Source organism: Amphibalanus amphitrite, unplaced genomic scaffold (assembly GCF_019059575.1).
Source record: "Amphibalanus amphitrite isolate SeventyFive unplaced genomic scaffold, NRLGWU_Aamphi_draft 001328F_arrow, whole genome shotgun sequence".
Lineage (NCBI taxonomy): Eukaryota > Metazoa > Arthropoda > Thecostraca > Balanomorpha > Balanidae > Amphibalanus > Amphibalanus amphitrite.
The window spans coordinates 87,634-109,366 of record NW_024882821.1 but is presented as its reverse complement, the minus strand read 5'-3'; the positions used below and the strand labels follow the sequence as shown (position 1 = coordinate 109,366).

Here is a 21,733-nt window from a genome sequence, read left to right as displayed (position 1 = left end):
TGATAATGAAAAGCATCAGGGTCTGTTGTTCTGTCCCACACTCATGCTTCAGGATTTGGCATTAGATGTCTACACTGCTAGTGCTTCTATTCTGGTTCGTTGTTTATGTTTTCTGTTGATGTAGGTACCTACCTACCCATCTTTCTTAACCCCTTGCAAGGGCTTGTGTAGGCATGCGATGCGCATCAGGCTTCAGGCCTTCGGCCTCAGATACACAACCACTTAATCTATGATGCTTCATGAGCTTGAGAATCTATAGCCCATTGCAATGTGCTTTTGGCTATATGTTTCAACTAAAAACAACATATTATATACTATTTGGTTGCATTTCATTGAAAGTATCCACGGCCGGCTGACGGCTGGCTGCCCACAGTTTGCCACGGCTGTGGGCGGCTGTGGCTGTGGAGCCACGGCTTCGGGGCGGCTAGGCTGTGGAAAATTGCAGCCGTGCAGAACTCTACTTTGTAACTCCTTCATCGACCGGAAGAGGTAAAGCACAAATTTACAAATAATTTGTGAGAAACAAGTTTATCTAACAGCTGAGAAAAATTCTCGCAGCCGGTCGCACCAGTTAAGTTGTGCGCTTAGGGCGTGTACTTGCACAGCTGCGGGTAGAGAGACATCGTTTCAGCCACGATGAAGTCCAGCCAAACCACGTCCCCAGCCTGGGCCACCACGCAGAGGTCGTTTTCTGCCCTGTCGTTAGGCTGACCATCGCGCCAGTGGGTGAAGTCGAACGGTGTGTCGTCCAGCCAGTAGAAGTTCCGAGTAGTAGACGGTCCGGTGTGCTCCAGGCCGATGAAAGCGCTCTGACCGTACAGGAGATTGCGCTTCACAAAATCATTTTCCTCCTGCGAGTGGATCGAGGCTAGTTCGGAGCCAGCGCGCAGCTGGCGACAGGCAGCCTTCGCTGCGCTCCAAATCCGTCTTTCTCTGAGTACGATGTAGCAGGCTCCGTTGAATTCTGTCCAATCCGTGTCGCAAATTCCCATCTCATCTCCCAGGAGCTGGCAGACCCCTTTCTCGGCGACATCGGAGCAGGTCACCGCCAGACACTCCTCTTGCTGCGCACAGAGCAGGCCACACTGGGCGCAGTTGCCGACAGCCTGGCTACCCAGCTTGCTAAGGGTATGGCCACCCTGAGGCAGCACCAGCACAATGGCGCTCTCCAGGATGGTCGCCGTCGTCGTCAGCGGCGTCGGCAACAGCAGGAGCAGACACAGCCGCGACAAGGACATGCTGCAGCCGACGAGGAACGCGTGTGGCGCGTGTCTGTGCTGTACGACGGCGAACAGAAACATGATGGGATAAGCTCCGACAAAGACATTGGCGCTTCTGTTTTTATTACGGTTGACAATCTGCCATCATGTTATAAAGCACAACAGCTAGTTATGTCCATGGAAAAGACAATTGCCAATCTGCTGCGAAAAACATTGTCATTTGCCATGTTCGCGAGTCATATGACCGATGGGGCGTTCCACGACAAATCGACAAATAAAAAATTAAATTTGCACCCTCATATTTTATTTTTCGTTGAAAACTGGTGTAAGGGGTTGTGATGGGTGGGGAAGCCAGCTGTGGCAAGGATTTTTTTCTTCGAACAACGGTTTCCGAGATATAGCCTCGGGCAATTCCAGCAGGTCGCGCTGCAGCCCTATGTTTGGCGGCCTATAACTCAGAAACTATTGGTTTTCTACGATGAAAACTTTATATGGTTCGACTCATAATCAGCCAACAAACATTTTGGCTGTCTCGGATTATCAATTTTTGAAAATTTTGATCACGTGACCTTTTGACCTATTTTTCGAATAGTGACCTTGATATTTTCCCCACTGAAAGTTGCAATTTTGTCTGATGACGATTAAAGCCTTATCAATTGTCATTCATATGCGAAAATAAAAAAGTGGATATCGCCCTGCGTTGACCTCAGGTCAGGTCATTTTTATGACCTGTCCATTATTACGAGCGGAAGCGACAGCGAGATCTCGAGAAGAAAGCAAGATAGCGACAAGCGGTAAACGGTACAGGGTACAAATGGATAAGGTCTATAATTTTTACTGAGGTCATTTTCAGGTCAGGTCAAAGATGACGTCACAGGAGCAAAAAGGAAGTCAAAATTGCGGCACTACATATATATGAAGTTTTTCTAGAATAACTTTCAAGGTATCCCAGCTAGGAACAAACTAATAGCACCATCGTGATCCTCTCGTCGATCCGCATCGAAATATATGTATGTTGACCTCGAAAGGTCGAAAGGTCAAAAGTTGACCTTAGGTCACGTGACGAGCGGGAGCGACAGCGAGATCTCGAGGATAAAGCAAGATAGCGACAAGCGGTAAACGGTGCAGGGTACACACGGATAAGGTCTATAATTTCTATTGAGGTCATTTTCAGGTCAGGTCAAAGATGACGTCACAGGAGCAAAAAGGAAGTCAAAATTGTGGCACTACATGTTTGAAGTTTTTCTCGAATAACTTTCAAGGTATCCCAGCTAGGAACAAACTAATAGCACCATCGTGATCCTCTTGTCGATCCGCATCGAAACATATGTATGTTGACCTCGAAAGGTCGAAAGATCAAAAGTTGACCTTAGGTCACGTGACCTAAGGTCAACTTTTGACCTTTCGACCTTTCGAGGTCAGCATACATATGTTTCGATGCGGATCGACGAGAGGATCACGATGGTGCTATTAGTTTGTTCCTAGCTGGGATACCTTGAAAGTTATTCGAGAAAAACTTCATATATATGTAGTGCCGCAATTTTGACTTCCTTTTTGCTCCTGTGACGTCATCTTTGACCTGACCTGAAAATGACCTCAGTAAAAATTATAGACCTTATCCATTTGTACCCTGCACCGTTTACCGCTTGTCGCTATCTTGCTTTATTCTCGAGATCTCGCTGTCGCTCCCGCTCGTAATAATGGACAGGTCATAAAAATGACCTGACCTGAGGTCAACGCAGGGCGATATCCACTTTTTTATTTTCGCATATGAATGACAATTGATAAGGCTTTAATCGTCATCAGACAAAATTGCAACTTTCAGTGGGGAAAATATCAAGGTCACTCTTCGAAAAATAGGTCAAAAGGTCACGTGATCAAAATTTTCAAAAATTGAAAATCCGAGATAGCCAAAATGTTTGTTGGTTGATTGTGAGTTGAACAATATAAAGTTTTTATCGTAGAAAACCAATAGTTTTTGAGTTATAGGCCGCCAAACATAGCGCTGCAGCGCGACATCCAGGAATTGCCCGAGGCTATATCTCGGAAACCGTTGTTCGAAGAAAAAAATCCTTGCCACAGCTGGCTTCCCCGCCCATCACAACCCATTAGACCAATTTTAAGCAAAAAATAAAATATGAGGGTGCAGGGCACTTGTCGATTTGTCGTGGAACGCCCCCGATGTGACTGCCTGTTATTATAATAATAATAATAATAATAACATTTATTTCGCACCAGGTCGGTACATATACAACATGACAAATTCAGTCAACATGATAATGTCACCAACATACACATCATACACTCTGCACACATCACACCCATGCACAAGAGACAATCTTGGCAGTTTGACATCAGCGAATTCAGACCTGCATGAGACGGGCTTGTACCACTCTTTCTAGATGGGCACTGAACATATTGCTAACATCTTTTCGACTGATATCATTTATATTTAGTTCCAGCAGCTCATAGTCAGTTCTGATTTTCCTATGGTTGCGTGCAACCAACCCTTTCTCGCCTATGGCCCTATTCAGATCATTTATTATGCTATTTTGACTAGATGTAGCTCTCTTCCAGAAAAGAAGCTGCCTACTCGCTATCAGCATTGGACATGTAAGCATCTTTAGCTCCATGCACAGGTTGTGGTTTCTCGTCCATCTTGGAACTTTAACAAGTTTCTTCAAACAGGAGTGATAGGCCACACACAATTCACGCATCGCCTTTTTCCCACTCAGCATACTCCACAACTCACAGCCATACATGCTTGTACAAAATGTCCTGAAGAGCCTAACCTGTCCTTGTCAAAATGTCCTAAGTAACTAACCTGAAGAGCCTAACTAACCTAACTAACTAAGTGTCCCTATCTGCAAAGCCTAATTGAGCACAAAGCATATTTGTACTATAATACATAAATCGTTTAACTCTGCGCATGTCAGAACTATCATCCAAATCACATGAAACTGTGTGACCCAAATATTTAAACTCCTGCACCCATCCAAGTTTTTGTCCATTTAAATAAATATCTGCAGTCTGGCTGTTGGACAGGTGTAGTTTTCTATATGGCTTTTGTGGCGGAAACAGCAAACACACTGTCTTCTTCGTGTTAAACACGACATCAAGCGCTAATGCAGGGTGCTCACATTTTTGTACCAACGTTTGAAGGGCTGACCTAGTTGGAGCCAAAAGCACTAAATCATCAGCATACGCAATCACATTCACGGCACTTGGACCCATGAAACAGCCGATCTTCAGCTTCCTCAATACAGTAAGAAGGGAGTCAATGTAAACATTAAATAGCATCGGGGACAACGATCCACCCTGCCTTACACCATTCTGAACGTTGATGGTGTCGGATTCACTACCAGCCCACTTGACGCTTAGTTTTTGCGTCCTATACCACCTTAAGAGGAGCTTGACATATGGCAGAGGTACATTACGATCAGCAAGAATGCGAAAGAGTTTAGAATGGGATACTCTGTCAAATGCTTTGCTGGCGTCCAAAAAGCAGGCATAAACAGGGCTACCCTGACTTGTATAGTGGTTCACTGTTTCTTTAAGGACGTATGATGCAAAAGTAGTGGACTGTCCCGCCTTGAAGCCAAACTGTGCATCGCTGGTACTGAGGAAAGGCATTAACCTGTCCAAAAGTATGAGTTCCAATATCTTTGACAAAGTAGTGGACAATGCTATAGCACGGTAATTTGCTTTGTCATCTAAAGCACCGCACCTGTCCTTAATTATAGGAACTAACAAGGAATGGATCATATCACTTGGCAGTGCCGAATGGCTGAGCATCCCATTAAATAGGACAGCCAAATCACTGAGAAAATGTGTTTCTAAGTGCAATAAGTGTTCATTGCACACAAGGTCCCAACCTGGGGCTTTTCCACCCTTAAGCTTAGCTACTGCACCACAGACATCTTGAAGGTCAATGGGAGGGACATGGGAGAACGGTGCTCTTGTCAGTTCATTTAAGACAGCATCATCACTGCAGCAGGTAAAGTCATTGAAGATCGATGCAAAATGAGCTTTCCACATCTTAACAATGTTTGCCTGACCACAAATGAGACCAAAACTCAGTGGAGTACTCGACTTTCCACTTATCTCTCGCTTAATGAGGAACCAAAATTGGTCTGGCTGTTTATTAACCAAACTGGCTGCTATTTTGTTAGCTTTTGCGGCTCTGTAGTCTTTCCTACACTTCCTCAGGGAGTATTTAAAAGCAAGTCTAGTCTGTCTCATAAGAACAGCCACCGGACCTACCTTGGGAGATCCACAGTGACGCCACCAAAGAAAAGCTTGGCGGGCTACAGCATGCTTCGTTTTGACGTGATTATTCCAACCAGGAATCTGACTATGGTGCCGAGCACCTCCGGTCTGTTTGATGCAATGAGTACCGGCTAGTTTCACAGTCTCAACTAAACGGGAGTAACAGTTATTAATATGTAGGACATGGTCCTCATTCACACATTCTAGGCCGCAATCCGCATTTAGTGTTTGAAGTGGAGCCGTATATTGTATTCCTAGTTCCCTTACGAGAAATTCATTGTAGTTAACAATTTCTTCCCGTGTAATTGATTTCCACTGCGGTCTGGGGGTCTTTTGGGCTCTTTGCTCCGGCATGGCAATGTCAGTTACTTGGAGCGTGAATTTCACAACCATTGGCAAATGATCGTGAACACTTATATCATAGTGAATGAAAATCCTATCAATGGTAAGGTGAAGGCACGGACTACACAAACAATGGTCCAACCATGAAGTGGTACCATGTGCAGCACTGACATATGTATATGTGGAAGTAGTGGGTTCTAACAAGAACAAATCCGACACCATCAGGCTGTTTTCCAAGCAAAAGTCCAACAGTTCTAAAAAGAAACGGGACCCATAACTATTCGCATTACAGTCACCAATGACCCCATAATAGTCAGTTCTGGTGCGAACAATGTCAAGATAACAACTAAGCTCTCCAATGCACATTCCAAAGTCATCTTGACTGTCACTGTCATGATAATCTGTAGGCAAATACACATTGAATAGTGACACTATGCCGACATTCGTGAGAACATCAACCTGCATTATACGCTCATTTAGAGCAATAGCGCGAACTCCTGGCTGCAGACTTTTTCTCCAAAGAATAGCCAGACCTCCGTAGGGTCTACCAGCTAACAATGCACTATGTGAATTGAAGGCAGAAATTCCTAATCCAATGAAGTCTGTGTGAATATCATTGAGTAGCGACAATTCAAACTTGGACAACCATGTTTCTTGAAGAAAAATCAAATCATTGTTAGTGCATAATGAATGCAATTCATATAGAGAGTTTTTCAAAGAACAACAATTGAAAGAACAAATACGCAACATTTGGAAAGCACATTGTCAGACTTCACCTAGCCACCTAGCCAGACCTGGAGATGTTATCTGCACTCGTGGTGCGTCGTAACTTCTGACTCACAGCCTTACCTACTCTCGGTGGATAAAACTTTCTTACTGCCACATGCATCGGCCATTTCTCCGCCTGCATTATCGAGTTTACACATTCTGCAGGGACTGAAACTCTAAAACCCTTGTAGCCATAGGAGGCCAAGCAATGAGGGATCTCAACAGCCTCGGCATTACTGGGCTTACCTAGGATATGGTCAATGTGGAGAACCACTGCCTCACTAGTCGTGTCAGGGTCCAGCCTGCCCACAAACAAGTTCATCCTTCTAGGTGGAGCAGCCATTCCTTTGAGCTGTGTCTCTGCGCCTGATGCCTTCACTTCTGCTCTCCTGTTGGGCTTCTTCCTGACGAGGGTGAACCCCTCGTCGTCCATCTGTGTCTGCCTCTGGACTGGATGCACAGACTGTAGATGCACAGGCTGTTGCTGTTGACGTTGAGTTGGCTTGAGCTGACTTGCAGTGATTATTGTCGTTATAAAGTAATTGTCTGTATTGGTGGACATAAAACAGCAATCTCATTGCTGTAACGTCCAAATACGATGCTCTGCGCCTCGCCGACAACGAATTGGAAAACTAAAAACAATACTCAATGATCATAGAACAAAGTTTGTGGGGATGAAATCAGCTTCTTTTAGAAAAAATACTTTTCTTTTAGCTATACTCAGTTACACATGATTGCATCTTATCGGTTGTTTAATAGACCGGGCACGGTGTTGCATTGTCACCAAGGTCTGGTGTTTTTCGATCTGCATGAACAAAGAAGTCAGGGAAACAAAAGCGATATCATTTGAAAGATCTTAGCGTCATAAATAAGCACTTTATATGTTTCCACTCAAATCGAGCAACAGGATCAAATGTCAAGATCCAAAGCCAAAACCAGTCTTTGAGACTTGAGCAGATCACAAAGAAACAATTCGATTTGATTCTTCACCCTAATAACAATTCAAGGCAGCTAGTGCTCCTCATACCAGGGGTTCCAAATGCTTAACCCGGCAGGCGGTGGGCCTACCAGCCACCTTCCGCGCGGTGGGGGGGGGGCATTTTTTTGCCCCCCCCCGTATCTCCGAAACTACTGGACGGATCCGGAAAATTCAAACGGCGTTCGATAGCCCTGTCAAATTTGTCGAAGAAAGCCAAATTTTATTGACCTCGGGGTCACCGATGACGTCACAGGTCAGGTCAAAAATAAAATGTTTCACCGTTCACGGGGCTTCTAGAGAAAGCGCTATAACACCGAGTAAAACGCATTTTGTCGAAAATCAGGGATAAGGCGTCAGTTGTCTAGTACATATGTTGCTATTAGAGGTCACTGGTCATACCAGGTCAGGTCACAGGTCAGGTCACCAAAGGTCACCAAGGGTCACCACATGAGCCCAACTTTACTAAGGTTATGCGATGCATGTTTTATGGCCAGTTTTTCATTTCCAACTCAATGGTGTTGGTTATAAGACCATCAGGTACGGTTTAGGCCACTTTCTGGTGGAGGTCAGGTCAAGGTCAGGTCAAAAAAGGTCAAATTTCAAAGTTGATATTTTTGCATAAAATGGGTATCGATTCGATGCAGCTCGTCACGGGGAGTCTAATGACGGTCTTTGTTTTGCGCTACGAGGTCTAGAATTGCTAAAAATTGAGTTTGAAAATTTGACGTCATCTATTTTGAACAGTTTTTTCGCTATAACTTGGCCAAAAAAAAAAGAGTTATCGATCTCAAATTTGGTATGTAGATAGAAGGCGGTAGGGGCTATCACATAGGTATATTCCGTTTTTTTCGAAATTCAAAAAACTTTTTGGATTTTTTGGCTATTATATTCAAAAAATCTATTTTTTTATTTTTGGGGGTCAAAATCCAAAAAATTCGAAAAACCGAAATAGCAGTTTTGTAGCCCTTTTAATTCCACATCTTTTATGTCAGAAATATTTTTCTGTATCTCTAAAGCCGTCTAAAGCCGTCTAAAGCCGTAGGCCTGAAAGCTCTTCCCGCGAAACCTTTTTTTTTTTTGGTCGAAAATGGCATAAATGACATCACTCTGACGTCATTAGCGGCCAACCTATCATAGCCTTTGGAAAAAATTTTGGTCACCATGTGCGCTAGCTGCTCCCGGGAGGGTACTGAAAGTTTGGTGACGATCGGCGCAGCGGTTCTCGAGATATATTGAAAAAACTAAAGGGGGGGGGGCAAAAATGCCCCCATATCGCCTGGAAGGTTAAGCTTCGCCCGGTTGGAGGGAGGAGAGGGGACGTTTTTGGCAACACCTGCCAGTTTTTTTGCGAGTGCTAAGAAATCCGCGGAGCACAGCGCCTCGAAACTTGGTTTAGCTTATAATACATCAATTACGCATCGTGTGTAAAATGCTTGACCTCAGGTCACAAAAGATCAGGCTACCAGGTCAAATTAAGTGACCATGCCTCTAAAAATTGTGATTCAGTCATTCCGACCGTATTTGTACATGCCAGAAGTTTGAAACTCAGACTTTTGCACGAAATAATCAGTGCCAACAATTTGTTTATCTCGGAGTTTTGATATCGCTGACCTAAGGTCAGGCCAATGTTAATTTTGTGACCATTCCCTTATACGTCAGTGGGAGAATATTGAAATGTTTTTCTTTTAGCTGAAAACACCCTCAAACATCGGGACACAGGTGATCATGGCATACTGAACCAAAAAGTTGCACCTGTGACCCCTTTTATGCCCTTGAGATCATCTCAGGTCATGAGCGTTTTTAACAGTTTTTTTTTTGTATACGATAACTTCAGATAGAAACGAGCTAGAACGCTGAAAACACCATGAATGTGTTCACCTCAACAATACGAATCGAATGACGTGCAACATAACCTTTTCCACGACCTTGACCTGAGGTCAAATTTTTAAGTTTGATCTTTTCAGGTCAACTTAAAGTTCATTCGACGTTCCTCCTCGAGACAAACGCGATGCCGGTAAAATCAGCATAATACAAGCTTTGAGCCAACAATTATTATACAAAAACCTTTCCCGCAAAAAGGTCAAAATTTGAGAGCTTTTGCCCTCTGGAGGTTACAGCGTTCACTTTAGGTCAAATCTTAGGGAAATAGAAAGACATTTGAAAGAGCTTTCGAATTCGCTTTTCTGCAGCGCTGAAGCTCTATTGGTTCCCGACTTATGCCCCAATAAAAAGTTGTCAAAACCAGGAATGAAATTTCGTAACACCAAGTGACCTGAACGATAATCAGATAAAAATGACTGGTATGATTCTGGATGATCTTATAACGAATTAAGCGTTGTTTTTTTTACCGCGCTTTTCTAGCTTGCTTGCTTTCCGAGATAATCTGATGTGGCCAAAAAGGCCCATTCCCCACCATGGCAAATTAGGCTGAGAGGCCCACCCTGACAGGTTAATTTGACGGTAAACCCGCGCCCCGTTGGGGTCTGCCGAACAACGCACCCTGTTGGGGGGCATTTTGCCCCCCCCCCCTTAGATCTCGAGAACCCCGCAACATAGCGACAATCAGCAAACGGTGTTGGATAGCCCCAACGGGGAACTACCTTGCGACCCAATTTCATTGAACTGGGTCAAACCGATGTCGTCGCAGATCTGGTCAAATGTCGAATTTTCACCGTTTACAGGCACTTCAAAAAATGTATTGTATAAGCGAGTAAAATGCATGTCATTGAAAATCATCGATGGGGAATTGTTCGTCAAACACATCTTTTTTCTATTTGAGGTCACTGATACCAGGTCAGACCTTTGGGGCCAGTTGAAGTTATGTTCTGGTGAAGGTCAGGTCAGGTCAGGCCAAATTAGGTCAAATTTCAAACTCGATATTTTGATATTTTTGCATATGTAAAATGGGTATCGATTCGATGCAGCTCGTCATCGGGAGTCTAATGGTGGGCTTTGTTTTGCGCTACGTGGTCTAGAATTGCTAAAAACTGAGGTAAAAAATTGACATAAATTTTGAACAGCTTTTTCGGTAAACTTGGCCAAAAAAGGAGGTATCGATCTAAAATTTGGTACGTAGATAGGAGAGCGCTAGGACTATCATTTGTATTCCAGTTTTTTTTTTCGATATTCGAAAAACTTGGGATTTTGTTGCTGTTTAATAAAAAAAAATCAGCTTTATGATTTTGGGGGGGTCAAAATCACAAATTTTTGAAAATCCAAGATAACAGTTTTGTAGCCCTGTCATTTCTCTACATGACCGCATAAAGTGGTTTGAAATTGCTTTTTAACTGCAGCTTTTTGGAGCGTTCCAAGATGTCATCAGTTGGCCGTAATCCATTAGAATAATCGCAAAACAACGTTTGCTGCCTGGCAGTTGGCATTAATAAAGATTACCTGTTACACACGTTATGAAATATTGCCTGTTAGTAGACCCTGCATTACTGATGTTATTTTCCTGAATAGGCTCAGTCGACTTCTACATTGATTTAACAAAAGACGTGCTTACCCGGCAACGGGCGGCCGGTTCCATTAACTTCGAGGGCCGCATTGCAGTGAATTGGACCGCTGAATCAGAAACGTCCCGATCGACGTGCCGTCCACAACACAGTCGAGCTCGACTCTGCTGAGGAGGCACACCGCAGTGACGCCCGGCCAGACAAGCCAGCATGTCTCCCACGCAGCTGTCTCTGCCCATGCTGCTGATGGTGCCACTGCTGATGATCAGCTCAGAGGCTCGGCTGATTCCGATATTGCCCTGGAATGACCACGGTCGTCATACGCTGGCCACCCCGGCCGCTGGCAGCTGCATCCGATGCGGCATGCTTTGCCTGCTGATGCCAGGCTGTCAAGCCGTTGCCTGCTCCGAAATCGCCGAGGTAGGCGCCTACCAGCTGTTTGGTGACAGCGTTTGCGACACCGATTGGACGTATTTCGCCGGAGCCTGCTACACCCGACTGAAGGTTAAATTTGGCTGCGAAGGATCTAAGGCTGCCTGCCGCCAGGCACGCAACGGCTCTGAGCTAGTCTCGATCCACTCGGAGGAGGAAAACAACTTTGTAAAAGGTACGTTGCTGGTCAAAGGACAAAGGACTACATCGGCCTGGAGCACAAAGGACCGTCCGCTACTCGGGACTTCTACTGGGTGGACGGCACCCCGTTCGACTTCACCCACTGGCGCGACGGCCAGCCCAACGACAGGGCGGAGAACGACCTGTGTGTGCTGGCCGAGCGCGGAACCGGGTTCTGGCTGGATGACGTCATTGGGCAAGAGAACGCCTATGCTCCGGTGTGCAAGTACGAGTACATCCCCTGAAGAACACTACAAGACTGAGGTCTTCAGTCCATGAAGACTGAGGATAAAATTACCAATGGAGTGCGTTTAATTTCAGTGCGCTTCATGCACTGGAAATAAGGCATGCATGTCAGTTACCTACTCTAGATGTTCGCCATGCATGAGGCTATGGACCATCAAATAAGGATTAGGATCTATGCATTGTCGAGGCTATTTTCCATTAAAGTCGGTAACAGCACTTTCAGCTGTTTCGGTGTATGTTTCATTTTAGGTGTTTGACGACTTCCGCGTATTTTAAGATTGATATGTCAAATCATTCCTTAACGCCCCTCTGGCCCCGTGAGGGTTAACCCGCGCGGGGCTGGGGTCTCCAGCCGAACGCGCGGGGCTGGGGGGGGGGGTAAATTTTACCCCCCCCCCTGTTATCTCCCGAACTAATGGTCCGATTTGGAAAATTCAAACGCCAATCGAAAGCTCTCATCACGAACTACTAAAAACATGTACTTAATTTAAAGTTTGAGGTCAAGGTCAAGGTCAGGTCAAGGGTACAAATTGCAAGTTTCTACAGTATCGGCCTTGCACCGTAGTTGCCGAAGAATGGAGTCATGGACTGAGACTGATCGCCCAAAACGTGTTCTTAGGCTACCAAGACAATATTCGTTGCATACAATATCATTCAGAGGTCAAGGTCAAGGTCAGGTCAGGTCAGGTCAGGTCACCAAAAAACAAAATATAGAAAAGGGCATGTGCGACACATGTTTTATGGGTCATTTTACTCATAGAATTCAATAGGCACACTCAATAAGTGATATGGACCACCTCCGGATGAATTTCAGGTCGAGGTCAGGTCAAGGTCAGGTCAAGTGAGGTCAAATTTTGAAGTTGGTTGTTAAGGCCTAAAAAGGTGTCTATCTGATGCAGTTTTTCACGGCGAATCGAATGGTGCAATTTTTGTTTCCGTACGAGGTCTAGAACTTCCAAAAAAGTCATTTTTCAAAAAATTTGTGTGTCGTGACGTCATGAAATTTTGAATAACTCCCACATTTTTGAACCGATTCTTCTAAAATTTGGTATGTAGGTGCACATAGACCACTTCTCTGAGATATATTCCGTTTTTTTCGATAGACTCAAAATTTTGGATTTTATAATGATTTTCCCAAAAAAGTCGGTTTTTTGAAATAAATTAGGCCAAAATCCAACATTTTCAAAAAACCGAGATAGCCATTTGATAGACAAAGTAAAATTACGTATAACCTTTTTTGTTACGTCTTGATTCCTTTAAAAATGAAGATGTTAGCGGCGTTTGAACTTTTGCCGTTTTTGAGGCGAAAATGGCGAACATGACGTCACTAAAACGTCAATTTCTCAAAAATTTCCCGACGGATTTCGCTCAAATTTTCAGGGAACGTGTCAAATTGATGTAAGAAAAGGTACTGAAAGTTTGGCGGCGCTGCGCGCCGCCGTTTTTGAGATATCGCAAAAATTCGCGAGGGGGGGTAAAATTTACCCCCCCAGCCCCGCGCGGGTTAAATTTGGTCTAGATGTGATGTACAGGCTGTTAAAAAAAGAGACGATAAAGAATCATTATATCTCGGAGAGTTATTATGCTATTAGAATTATTAATATGTCATTCAAAAGAGAATTGTTTAAAGTTTGTATGATAAGTCGGTTTCTATTGTATACGGCACGCCGCACGAATTATGACCATCCACGTCAACGTGCAAACATCTCGTGCCCAAAAAAGATTATTTTTACAAAGTTAGCAGACTCATGACGATGGGGGCTTTAATGAAATGTTTTCTTGAAAAGACTTCTTACGAGAATGGGAGATTTATATTGTGCACACCAATGGCAGCATTGAGCCTTTTACTCGTCTGTGAAAGTGTGAACTGATTCATAACGCTGAATGACGTCGGATAAAGAGATCAAGTTTGCCAACTTGAAAAATAATCTTTTTGGGCACGAGATGTTTGCACGTGCCATGGTCATAGTCCGTGCCAGACAATAAGATGTAGGGCCGGGGTGCCGAGCTCCGCGTCACGACTGCTGCCTCCCATCGACAACACGGTGCTTATGCTTTCGTAAGTTTATATTGTGGTGCGGAGTTCAAATATCAAATCTCAGACATAAGCTCCGCTATCAACTTGCTATTAGCTCCACAGACTAGCCCTACAGACTAGCCCGCGTCCTGCAACAGATTAAAATTAACTTAACAACGCACAAATGCAGACAACGATAAAAATAACCACTAAGCAAAGCAAAGTTAACAACAAATGAGGGTTTACAACAATTCATAGTAACAAAATAGCAAATCTTACCGTTCACGCAGACGCACACGTCACGAACTACACAGGACCAGTGCACGAATGGCGGGGTCGCCGCCGCGCGGCCCGGACGGCCGACCCGCCGGCCAATCGTGGCGCGCAGCGATTGGTGGCTCTCGACCCGCGGGAGTCACATGACCGGAGCAGACAGATTTTTCCGCAACCGGCGCAGAGCCGCCGGATTGCTGCGCGGCACACCGCCTATACTCTTCCCCCTTAACGAGCATACAGCCCTCTCAACGTCAGCTTATCACCGGCCGGAACAGCGGCAGCACAATTCAGAAATCAATCACACACGCGCCGGACAATTGACACCATCGATGAGCACATTAATAACACTGCACAAATTCCAGCTAAATCCCTCTGAATCTGCGGCAATAATCGAACGAGTCTCCATTCAACCCACTAGAGACATAACAAATGAAGGAGTCGGGGCCCTCGATCCAACATTGTCCGCTCTACTTTATTTTCACCACAGAGACTCGGGCTAGAACTTTCACATGACAATGCTCAGTGCTCACGGCTCAACGGCAGCTACCAAACAAAATTACCCATAAGTCAACCGCTCAGGAGCCACACCTTTGTTGCTCCGCGCAGAGCGTCTCAGAGGCGCATCGCCTAATGCGGTGGTCTCAGAACCCTCCGTCTGCCCTTCACGATTACCAGCGGGACTCTGTCTGTCACCCGCGCCTGGGTCAGGTCCCTGATCTCTCTCATCACCGGGGACACCGCTGGTCAAGAGCGGCACAGTGGGACTCAAATTCAGTGCCGGACGCGAAATACATGGGACATACGACTGATCAGGGGCAATACGAGTGAGTACAGCTGGCTCATCAGCATGGCCATTCCACTGAGACTCCCCCACCACTTCCCGAGACCAGTCACCCACACGTCCCCTCCCCCCTGTGGGGTGCACAGGATCAGTCGCGGGATCGGTCGCGACACCGCTCCGCGGCTGGTCCGGATCCTGTCCAGCTCGTGGCTTGAGCCTGTTGTGGTGCACAAGTAGTGTCGCTTTGGCACCATCTAACCTTATCCTATAGTTCATATCTCCGACTTTGGCTATAACAACCGCGGGCTTCCACGGTCGGAGGAACTTATAATATGATCCCTTTGGGACCACTCCCTTGTGCAAATAAACACGGTCACCTGGGGCAAACTTAAAGTCATTTATCTTCCGATCATAAACCGCCTTGTTCCGTCGATGACTGACGTCTGTCAAACTAGCAGCGAGCAGCGAGCAGCGAGTCCAGCAGCGAGAAACGGGCCATCCCGATTTAGCTGAAATTTGGCTCACAGAGCCTTCTCAGCACGCTGATTCCGAAAATCATGGTCTCTAGGGTGGAAATATTTACCGTTCTCGAGATAGAACCCTCTAAAGTTCTTACCACCCATGACCGGGCCATCCCGATTTGACTGAAAATTGGCTCACAGAGCCTTCTCAGCACGCTGATTCCGAAAATCATGGTCTCTAGGGTGGAAATATTGACCGTTCTCGAGATAGAACCCTCTAAAGTTCTTACCACCCATGACCGGGCCATCTAGATTTAGCTGAAAATTGGCTCACAGAGCCTTCTCAGCACGCTGATTCCGAAAGTCATGGTCTCTAGGGTGGAAATATTTACCGTTCTCGAGATAGAACCCTCTAAAGTTCTTACCACCCATGACCGGGCCATCCCGATTTGACTGAAAATTGGCTCACAGAGCCTTCTCAGCACGCTGATTCCGAAAATCATGGTCTCTAGGGTGGAAATATTGACCGTTCTCGAGATAGAACCCTCTAAAGTTCTTACCATCCATGACCGGGCCATCCCGATTTGGCTGAAAATTGGCTCACAGAGCCCTCTCAGCACGCTGATTCCGAAAATCATGGTCTCTAGGGTGGAAATATTGACCGTTCTCGAGATAGAACCCTCTAAAGTTCTTACCACCCATCACCGGGCCATCCCGATTTGGCTGAAAATTGGCTCACAGAGCCTTCTCAGCACGCTGATTCAGAAAATCATGGTCTCTAGGGTGGAAATATTGACCGTTCTCGAGATAGAACCCTCGCAGCGAGTCCAGCAGCGAGAAACGGGCCATCCCGATTTAGCTCAAATTTGGCTCACAGAACCTTCTCAGCACGCTGATTCCGAAAATCATGGTCTCTAGGGTGGAAATCTTGACCGTTCTCGAGATAGAACCCTCTAAAGTTCTTACCACCCATGACCGGGCCATCCCGATTTAGCTGAAATTTGGCTCACAGAGCCTTCTCAGCACGCTGATTCCGAAAATCATGGTCTCTAGTGTGGAATTATTGACCGTTCTCGAGATAGAACCCTCTAAAGTTCTAACCATCCATGACCGGGCCATCCCGATTTGGCTGAAAATTGGCTCACAGAGCCTTCTCAGCACGCTGATTCCGAAAATCATGGTCTCTGGGGTGGAAATATTGACCGTTCTCGAGATAGAACCCTCTAAAGTTCTTACCACCCATGACCGGGCCATCCCGATTTGGCTGAAAATTGGCTCACAGAGCCTTCTCAGCACGCTGATTCCGAAAATCATGGTCTCTAGGGTGGAAATATTGACCGTTCTCGAGATAGAACCCTCTAAAGTTCTTACCACCCATGACCGGGCCATCCCGATTTGGCTGAAAATTGGCTCACAGAGCCTTCTCAGCACGCTGATTCCGAAAATCATGGTCTCTAGGGTGGAAATATTGACCGTTCTCGAGATAGAACCCTCTAAAGTTCTTACCATCCATGACCGGGCCATCCCGATTTGGCTGAAAATTGGCTCACAGAGCCCTCTCAGCACGCTGATTCCGAAAATCATGGTCTCTGGGGTGGAAATATTGACCGTTCTCGAGATAGAACCCTCTAAAGTTCTTACCACCCATGACCGGGCCATCCCGATTTGGCTGAAAATTGGCTCACAGAGCCTTCTCAGCACGCTGATTCCGAAAATCATGGTCTCTAGGGTAGAAATATTTACCGTTCTCGAGATAGAACCCTCTAAAGTTCTTACCACCCATGACCGGGCCATCCCGATTTGGCTGAAAATTGGCTCACAGAGCCTTCTCAGCACGCTGATTCCGAAAATCATGGTCTCTAGGGTGGAAATATTTACCGTTCTCGAGATAGAACCCTCTAAAGTTCTTACCACCCATGACCGGGCCATCCCGATTTGGCTGAAAATTGGCTCACAGAGCCTTCTCAGCACGCTGATTCCGAAAATCATGGTCTCTAGGGTGGAAATATTGACCGTTCTCGAGATAGAACCCTCTAAAGTTCCACCATCCATGACCGGGCCATCCCGATTTGGCTGAAAATTGGCTCACAGAGCCCTCTCAGCACGCTGATTCCGAAAATCATGGTCTCTAGGGTGGAAATATTGACCGTTCTCGAGATAGAACCCTCGCAGCGAGTCCAGCAGCGAGAAACGGGCCATCCCGATTTAGCTGAAATTTGGCTCACAGAGCCTTCTCAGCACGCTGATTCCGAAAATCATGGTCTTTAGGGTAGAAATCTTGACCGTTCTCGAGATAGAACCCTCTAAAGTTCTTACCACCCATGACCGGGCCATCCCGATTTGGCTGAAAATTGGCTCACAGAGCCCTCTCAGCACGGTGATTCCGAAAATCATGGTCTCAAGGGTGGAAATCGCGATGGCCCGGTCATGGATGGTAAGAACTTTAGAGGGTTCTATCTCGAGAACGGTCAATATTTCCACCCTAGAGACCATGATTTTCGGAATCAGCGTGCTGAGAAGGCTCTGTGAGCCAATTTTCAGCCAAATCGGGATGGCCCGGTCATGGGTGGTAAGAACTTTAGAGGGTTCTATCTCGAGAACGGTCAATATTTCCACCCTAGAAACCATGATTTTCGGAATCAGCGTGCTGAGAAGGCTCTGTGAGGCAATTTTAAGCAAAATCGGGATGACCCGGTCATGGGTGGTAAGAACTTTAGAGGGTTCTATCTCGAGAACGGTCAAGATTTCCACCCTAGAGACCATGATTTTCGGAATCAGCGTGCTGAGAAGGCTCTGTGAGCCAAATTTCAGCTAAATCGGGATGGCCCGTTTCTCGCTGCTGGACTCGCTGCGAGGGTTCTATCTCGAGAACGGTCAATATTTCCATACTAGAGACCATGATTTTCGGAATCAGCGTGCTGAGAAGGCTCTGTGAGACAATTTTCAGCCAAATCGCGATGGCCCGGTCATGGATGGTAAGAACTTTAGAGGGTTCTATCTCGAGAACGGTCAATATTTCCAACCTAGAGAACATGATTTTCGGAATCAGCGTGCTGAGAAGGCTCTGTGAGCCAATTTTAAGCAAAATCGGGTTGGCCCGGTCATGGGTGGTAAGAACTTTAGAGGGTTCTATCTCGAGAACGGTCAAGATTTCCACCCTAGAGACCATGATTTTCGGAATCAGCGTGCTGAGAAGGCTCTGTGAGCCAAATTTCAGCTAAATCAGGATGGCCCGTTTCTCGCTGCTGGACTCGCTGCGAGGGTTCTATCTCGAGAACGGTCAAGATTTCCACCCTAGAGACCATGATTTTCGGAATCAGCGTGCTAAGAAGGCTCTGTGAGCCAAATTTCAGCTAAATCGGGATGGCCCGTTTCTCGCTGCTGGACTCGCTGCGAGGGTTCTATCTCGAGAACGGTCAATATTTCCACACTAGAGACCATGATTTTCGGAATCAGCGTGCTGAGAAGGCTCTGTGAGACAATTTTCAGCCAAATCGCGATGGCCCGGTCATGGATGGTAAGAACTTTAGAGCGTTCTATCTCGAGAACGGTCAATATTTCCACCCTAGAGACCATGATTTTCGGAATCAGCGTGCTGAGAAGGCTCTGTGAGCCAATTTTAAGCAAAATCGGGATGGCCCGGTCATGGGTGGTAAGAACTTTAGAGGGTTCTATCTCGAGAACGGTCAAGATTTCCACCCTAGAGACCATGATTTTCGGAATCAGCGTGCTGAGGAGGCTCTGTGAGCCAAATTTCAGCTAAATCAGGATGGCCCGTTTCTCGCTGCTGGACTCACTGCGAGGGTTCTATCTCGAGAACGGTCAAGATTTCCACCCTAGAGACCATGATTTTCGGAATCAGCGTGCTGAGAAGGCTCTGTGAGCCAAATTTCAGCTAAATCGGGATGGCCCGTTTCTCGCTGCTGGACTCGCTGCGAGGGTTCTATCTCGAGAACGGTCAATATTTCCACCCTAGAGACCATGATTTTCGGAATCAGCGTGCTGAGAAGGCTCTGTGAACCAATTTTCAGCCAAATCGGGATGGCCCGGTCATGGATGGTAAGAACTTTAGAGGGTTCTATCTCGAGAACGGTCAATATTTCCACCCTAGAGACCATGATTTTCGGAATCAGCGTGCTGAGAAGGCTTTGTGAGCCAATTTTCAGCCAAATCGGGATGGCCCGGTCATGGATGGTAAGAACTTTAGAGGGTTCTATCTCGAGAACGGTCAATATTTCCACCCTAGAGACCATGATTTTCGGAATCAGCGTGCTGAGAAGGCTCTGTGAGCCAATTTTCAGCCAAATCGGGATGGCCCGGTCATGGGTGGTAAGAACTTTAGAGGGTTCTATCTCGAGAACGGTCAATATTTCCACCCTAGAGACCATGATTTTCGGAATCAGCGTGCTGAGAAGGCTCTGTGAGCCAATTTTCAGCCAAATCGGGATGGCCCGGTCATGGGTGGTAAGAACTTTAGAGGGTTCTATCTCGAGAACGGTCAATATTTCCACCCTGGAGACCATGATTTTCGGAATCAGCGTGCTGAGAAGGCTCTGTGAGCCAATTTTCAGCCAAATCGGGATGGCCCGGTCATGGATGGTAAGAACTTTAGAGGGTTCTATCTCGAGAACGGTCAATATTTCCACCCTAGAGACCATGATTTTCGGAATCAGCGTGCTGAGAAGGCTCTGTGAGCCCATTTTCAGCCAAATCGGGATGGCCCGGTCATGGGTGGTAAGAACTTTAGAGGGTTCTATCTCGAGAACGGTCAATATTTCCACCCTAGAGACCATGATTTTCGGAATCAGCGTGCTGAGAAGGCTCTGTGAGCCAATTTTCAGCCAAATCGGGATGGCCCGGTCATGGGTGGTAAGAACTTTAGAGGGTTCTATCTCGAGAACGGTCAATATTTCCACCCTGGAGACCATGATTTTCGGAATCAGCGTTCTGAGAAGGCTCTGTGAGCCAATTTTCAGCCAAATCGGGATGGCCCGGTCATGGATGGTAAGAACTTTAGAGGGTTCTATCTCGAGAACGGTCAATATTTCCACCCTAGAGACCATGATTTTCGGAATCAGCGTGCTGAGAAGGCTCTGTGAGCCAATTTTCAGCCAAATCGGGATGGCCCGGTCATGGGTGATAAGAACTTTAGAGGGTTCTATCTCGAGAACGGTCAATATTTCCACCCTAGAGACCATGATTTTCGGAATCAGCGTGCTGAGAAGGCTCTGTGAGCCAATTTTCAGCCAAATCGGGATGGCCCGGTCAAGGATGGTAAGAACTTTAGAGGGTTCTATCTCGAGAACGGTCAATATTTCCACCCTAGAGACCATGATTTTCGGAATCAGCGTGCTGAGAAGGCTCTGTGAGCCAATTTTCAGCCAAATCGGGATGGCCCGGTCATGGATGGTTAGAACTTTAGAGGGTTCTATCTCGAGAACGGTCAATATTTCCACCCTAGAGACCATGATTTTCGGAATCAGCGTGCTGAGAAGGCTCTGTGAGCCAAATTTCAGCTAAATCGGGATGGCCCGTTTCTCGCTGCTGGACTCGCTGCTCGCTGCTCGCTGCTAGTTTGACAGACGTGATGACTGAGCCTTGCATTGTCAAATGCGAGACGATGAAGTGCCTGCAAATTTGATCGCAGTTCATCAAGATATTCCGTGATGGGTCGGGTTCGGCCCTTCAGAGGGGTGTCGAGCTCCAGCTGAATCGGTAGCCGGGGCTCTCTTCCAAACATGACACAATAGGGTGACACACCTAAAGATCGATGCACTTGAGCTCGCAGCCCAAGCAAAAGTAACGGGAGATTTCTATCCCATTCAGCGTGCTCATGCTGTTCAAGGAATTTTGCAAACATGTTAATCAGAGTTCGGTTGGTGCGTTCTACGATAGAATTGGACATGGGATGGAACGCGGTAGTCTTGGATTGAGCGATACCCAGAAGCTCGCAAGTCTTTTTCAAGACTTCACCCGTGAAGTTAGCACCGCGGTCTGAATGAATCCGGCGCGGACAGCCGAATCGGGAAACAAACTCGCGAACGAACACTGTAGCAACTTCAGTTGCTTCTTGACTCTTTAACGGATACGCTTCTACCCAGCGTGAAAAGTGATCTACTACAACGAGAAGATTCTTGTGACCACTTGGAGTCTCTGGCAATGATGATAGAATGTCCAGACCCACTACCTCGAGTGGTTCTGTTGCCGAGAGCTCACCAAGCGAAGCCCTCGGAGCCGGAATTGGGGCGTTGCGTGAACCACACTGGGGACATTTTTTACAAAAGGACTCTATCTCGGTGAACATCTG

General features: G+C 46.3%; 1 protein-coding gene across 1 annotated transcript; it reads right to left on the bottom strand.

Annotated features, from left to right (window-relative positions):
• Positions 1-584: 584 nt before the first annotated feature.
• On the bottom strand, positions 585-1,301 carry LOC122372193 (C-type lectin lectoxin-Thr1-like). The gene has a single exon (XM_043349100.1). It carries the CDS (start codon positions 1,299-1,301, stop codon positions 585-587), a length of 717 nt encoding a protein of 238 aa, XP_043205035.1.
• Positions 1,302-21,733: the final 20,432 nt, after the last annotated feature.

Coding starts and splice junctions, on each gene's coding strand:
- LOC122372193 (XM_043349100.1), bottom strand. CDS start 1,301: ATGTTTCTGTTCGCCGTCGTACAGCACAGACACGCGCCACACGCGTTC.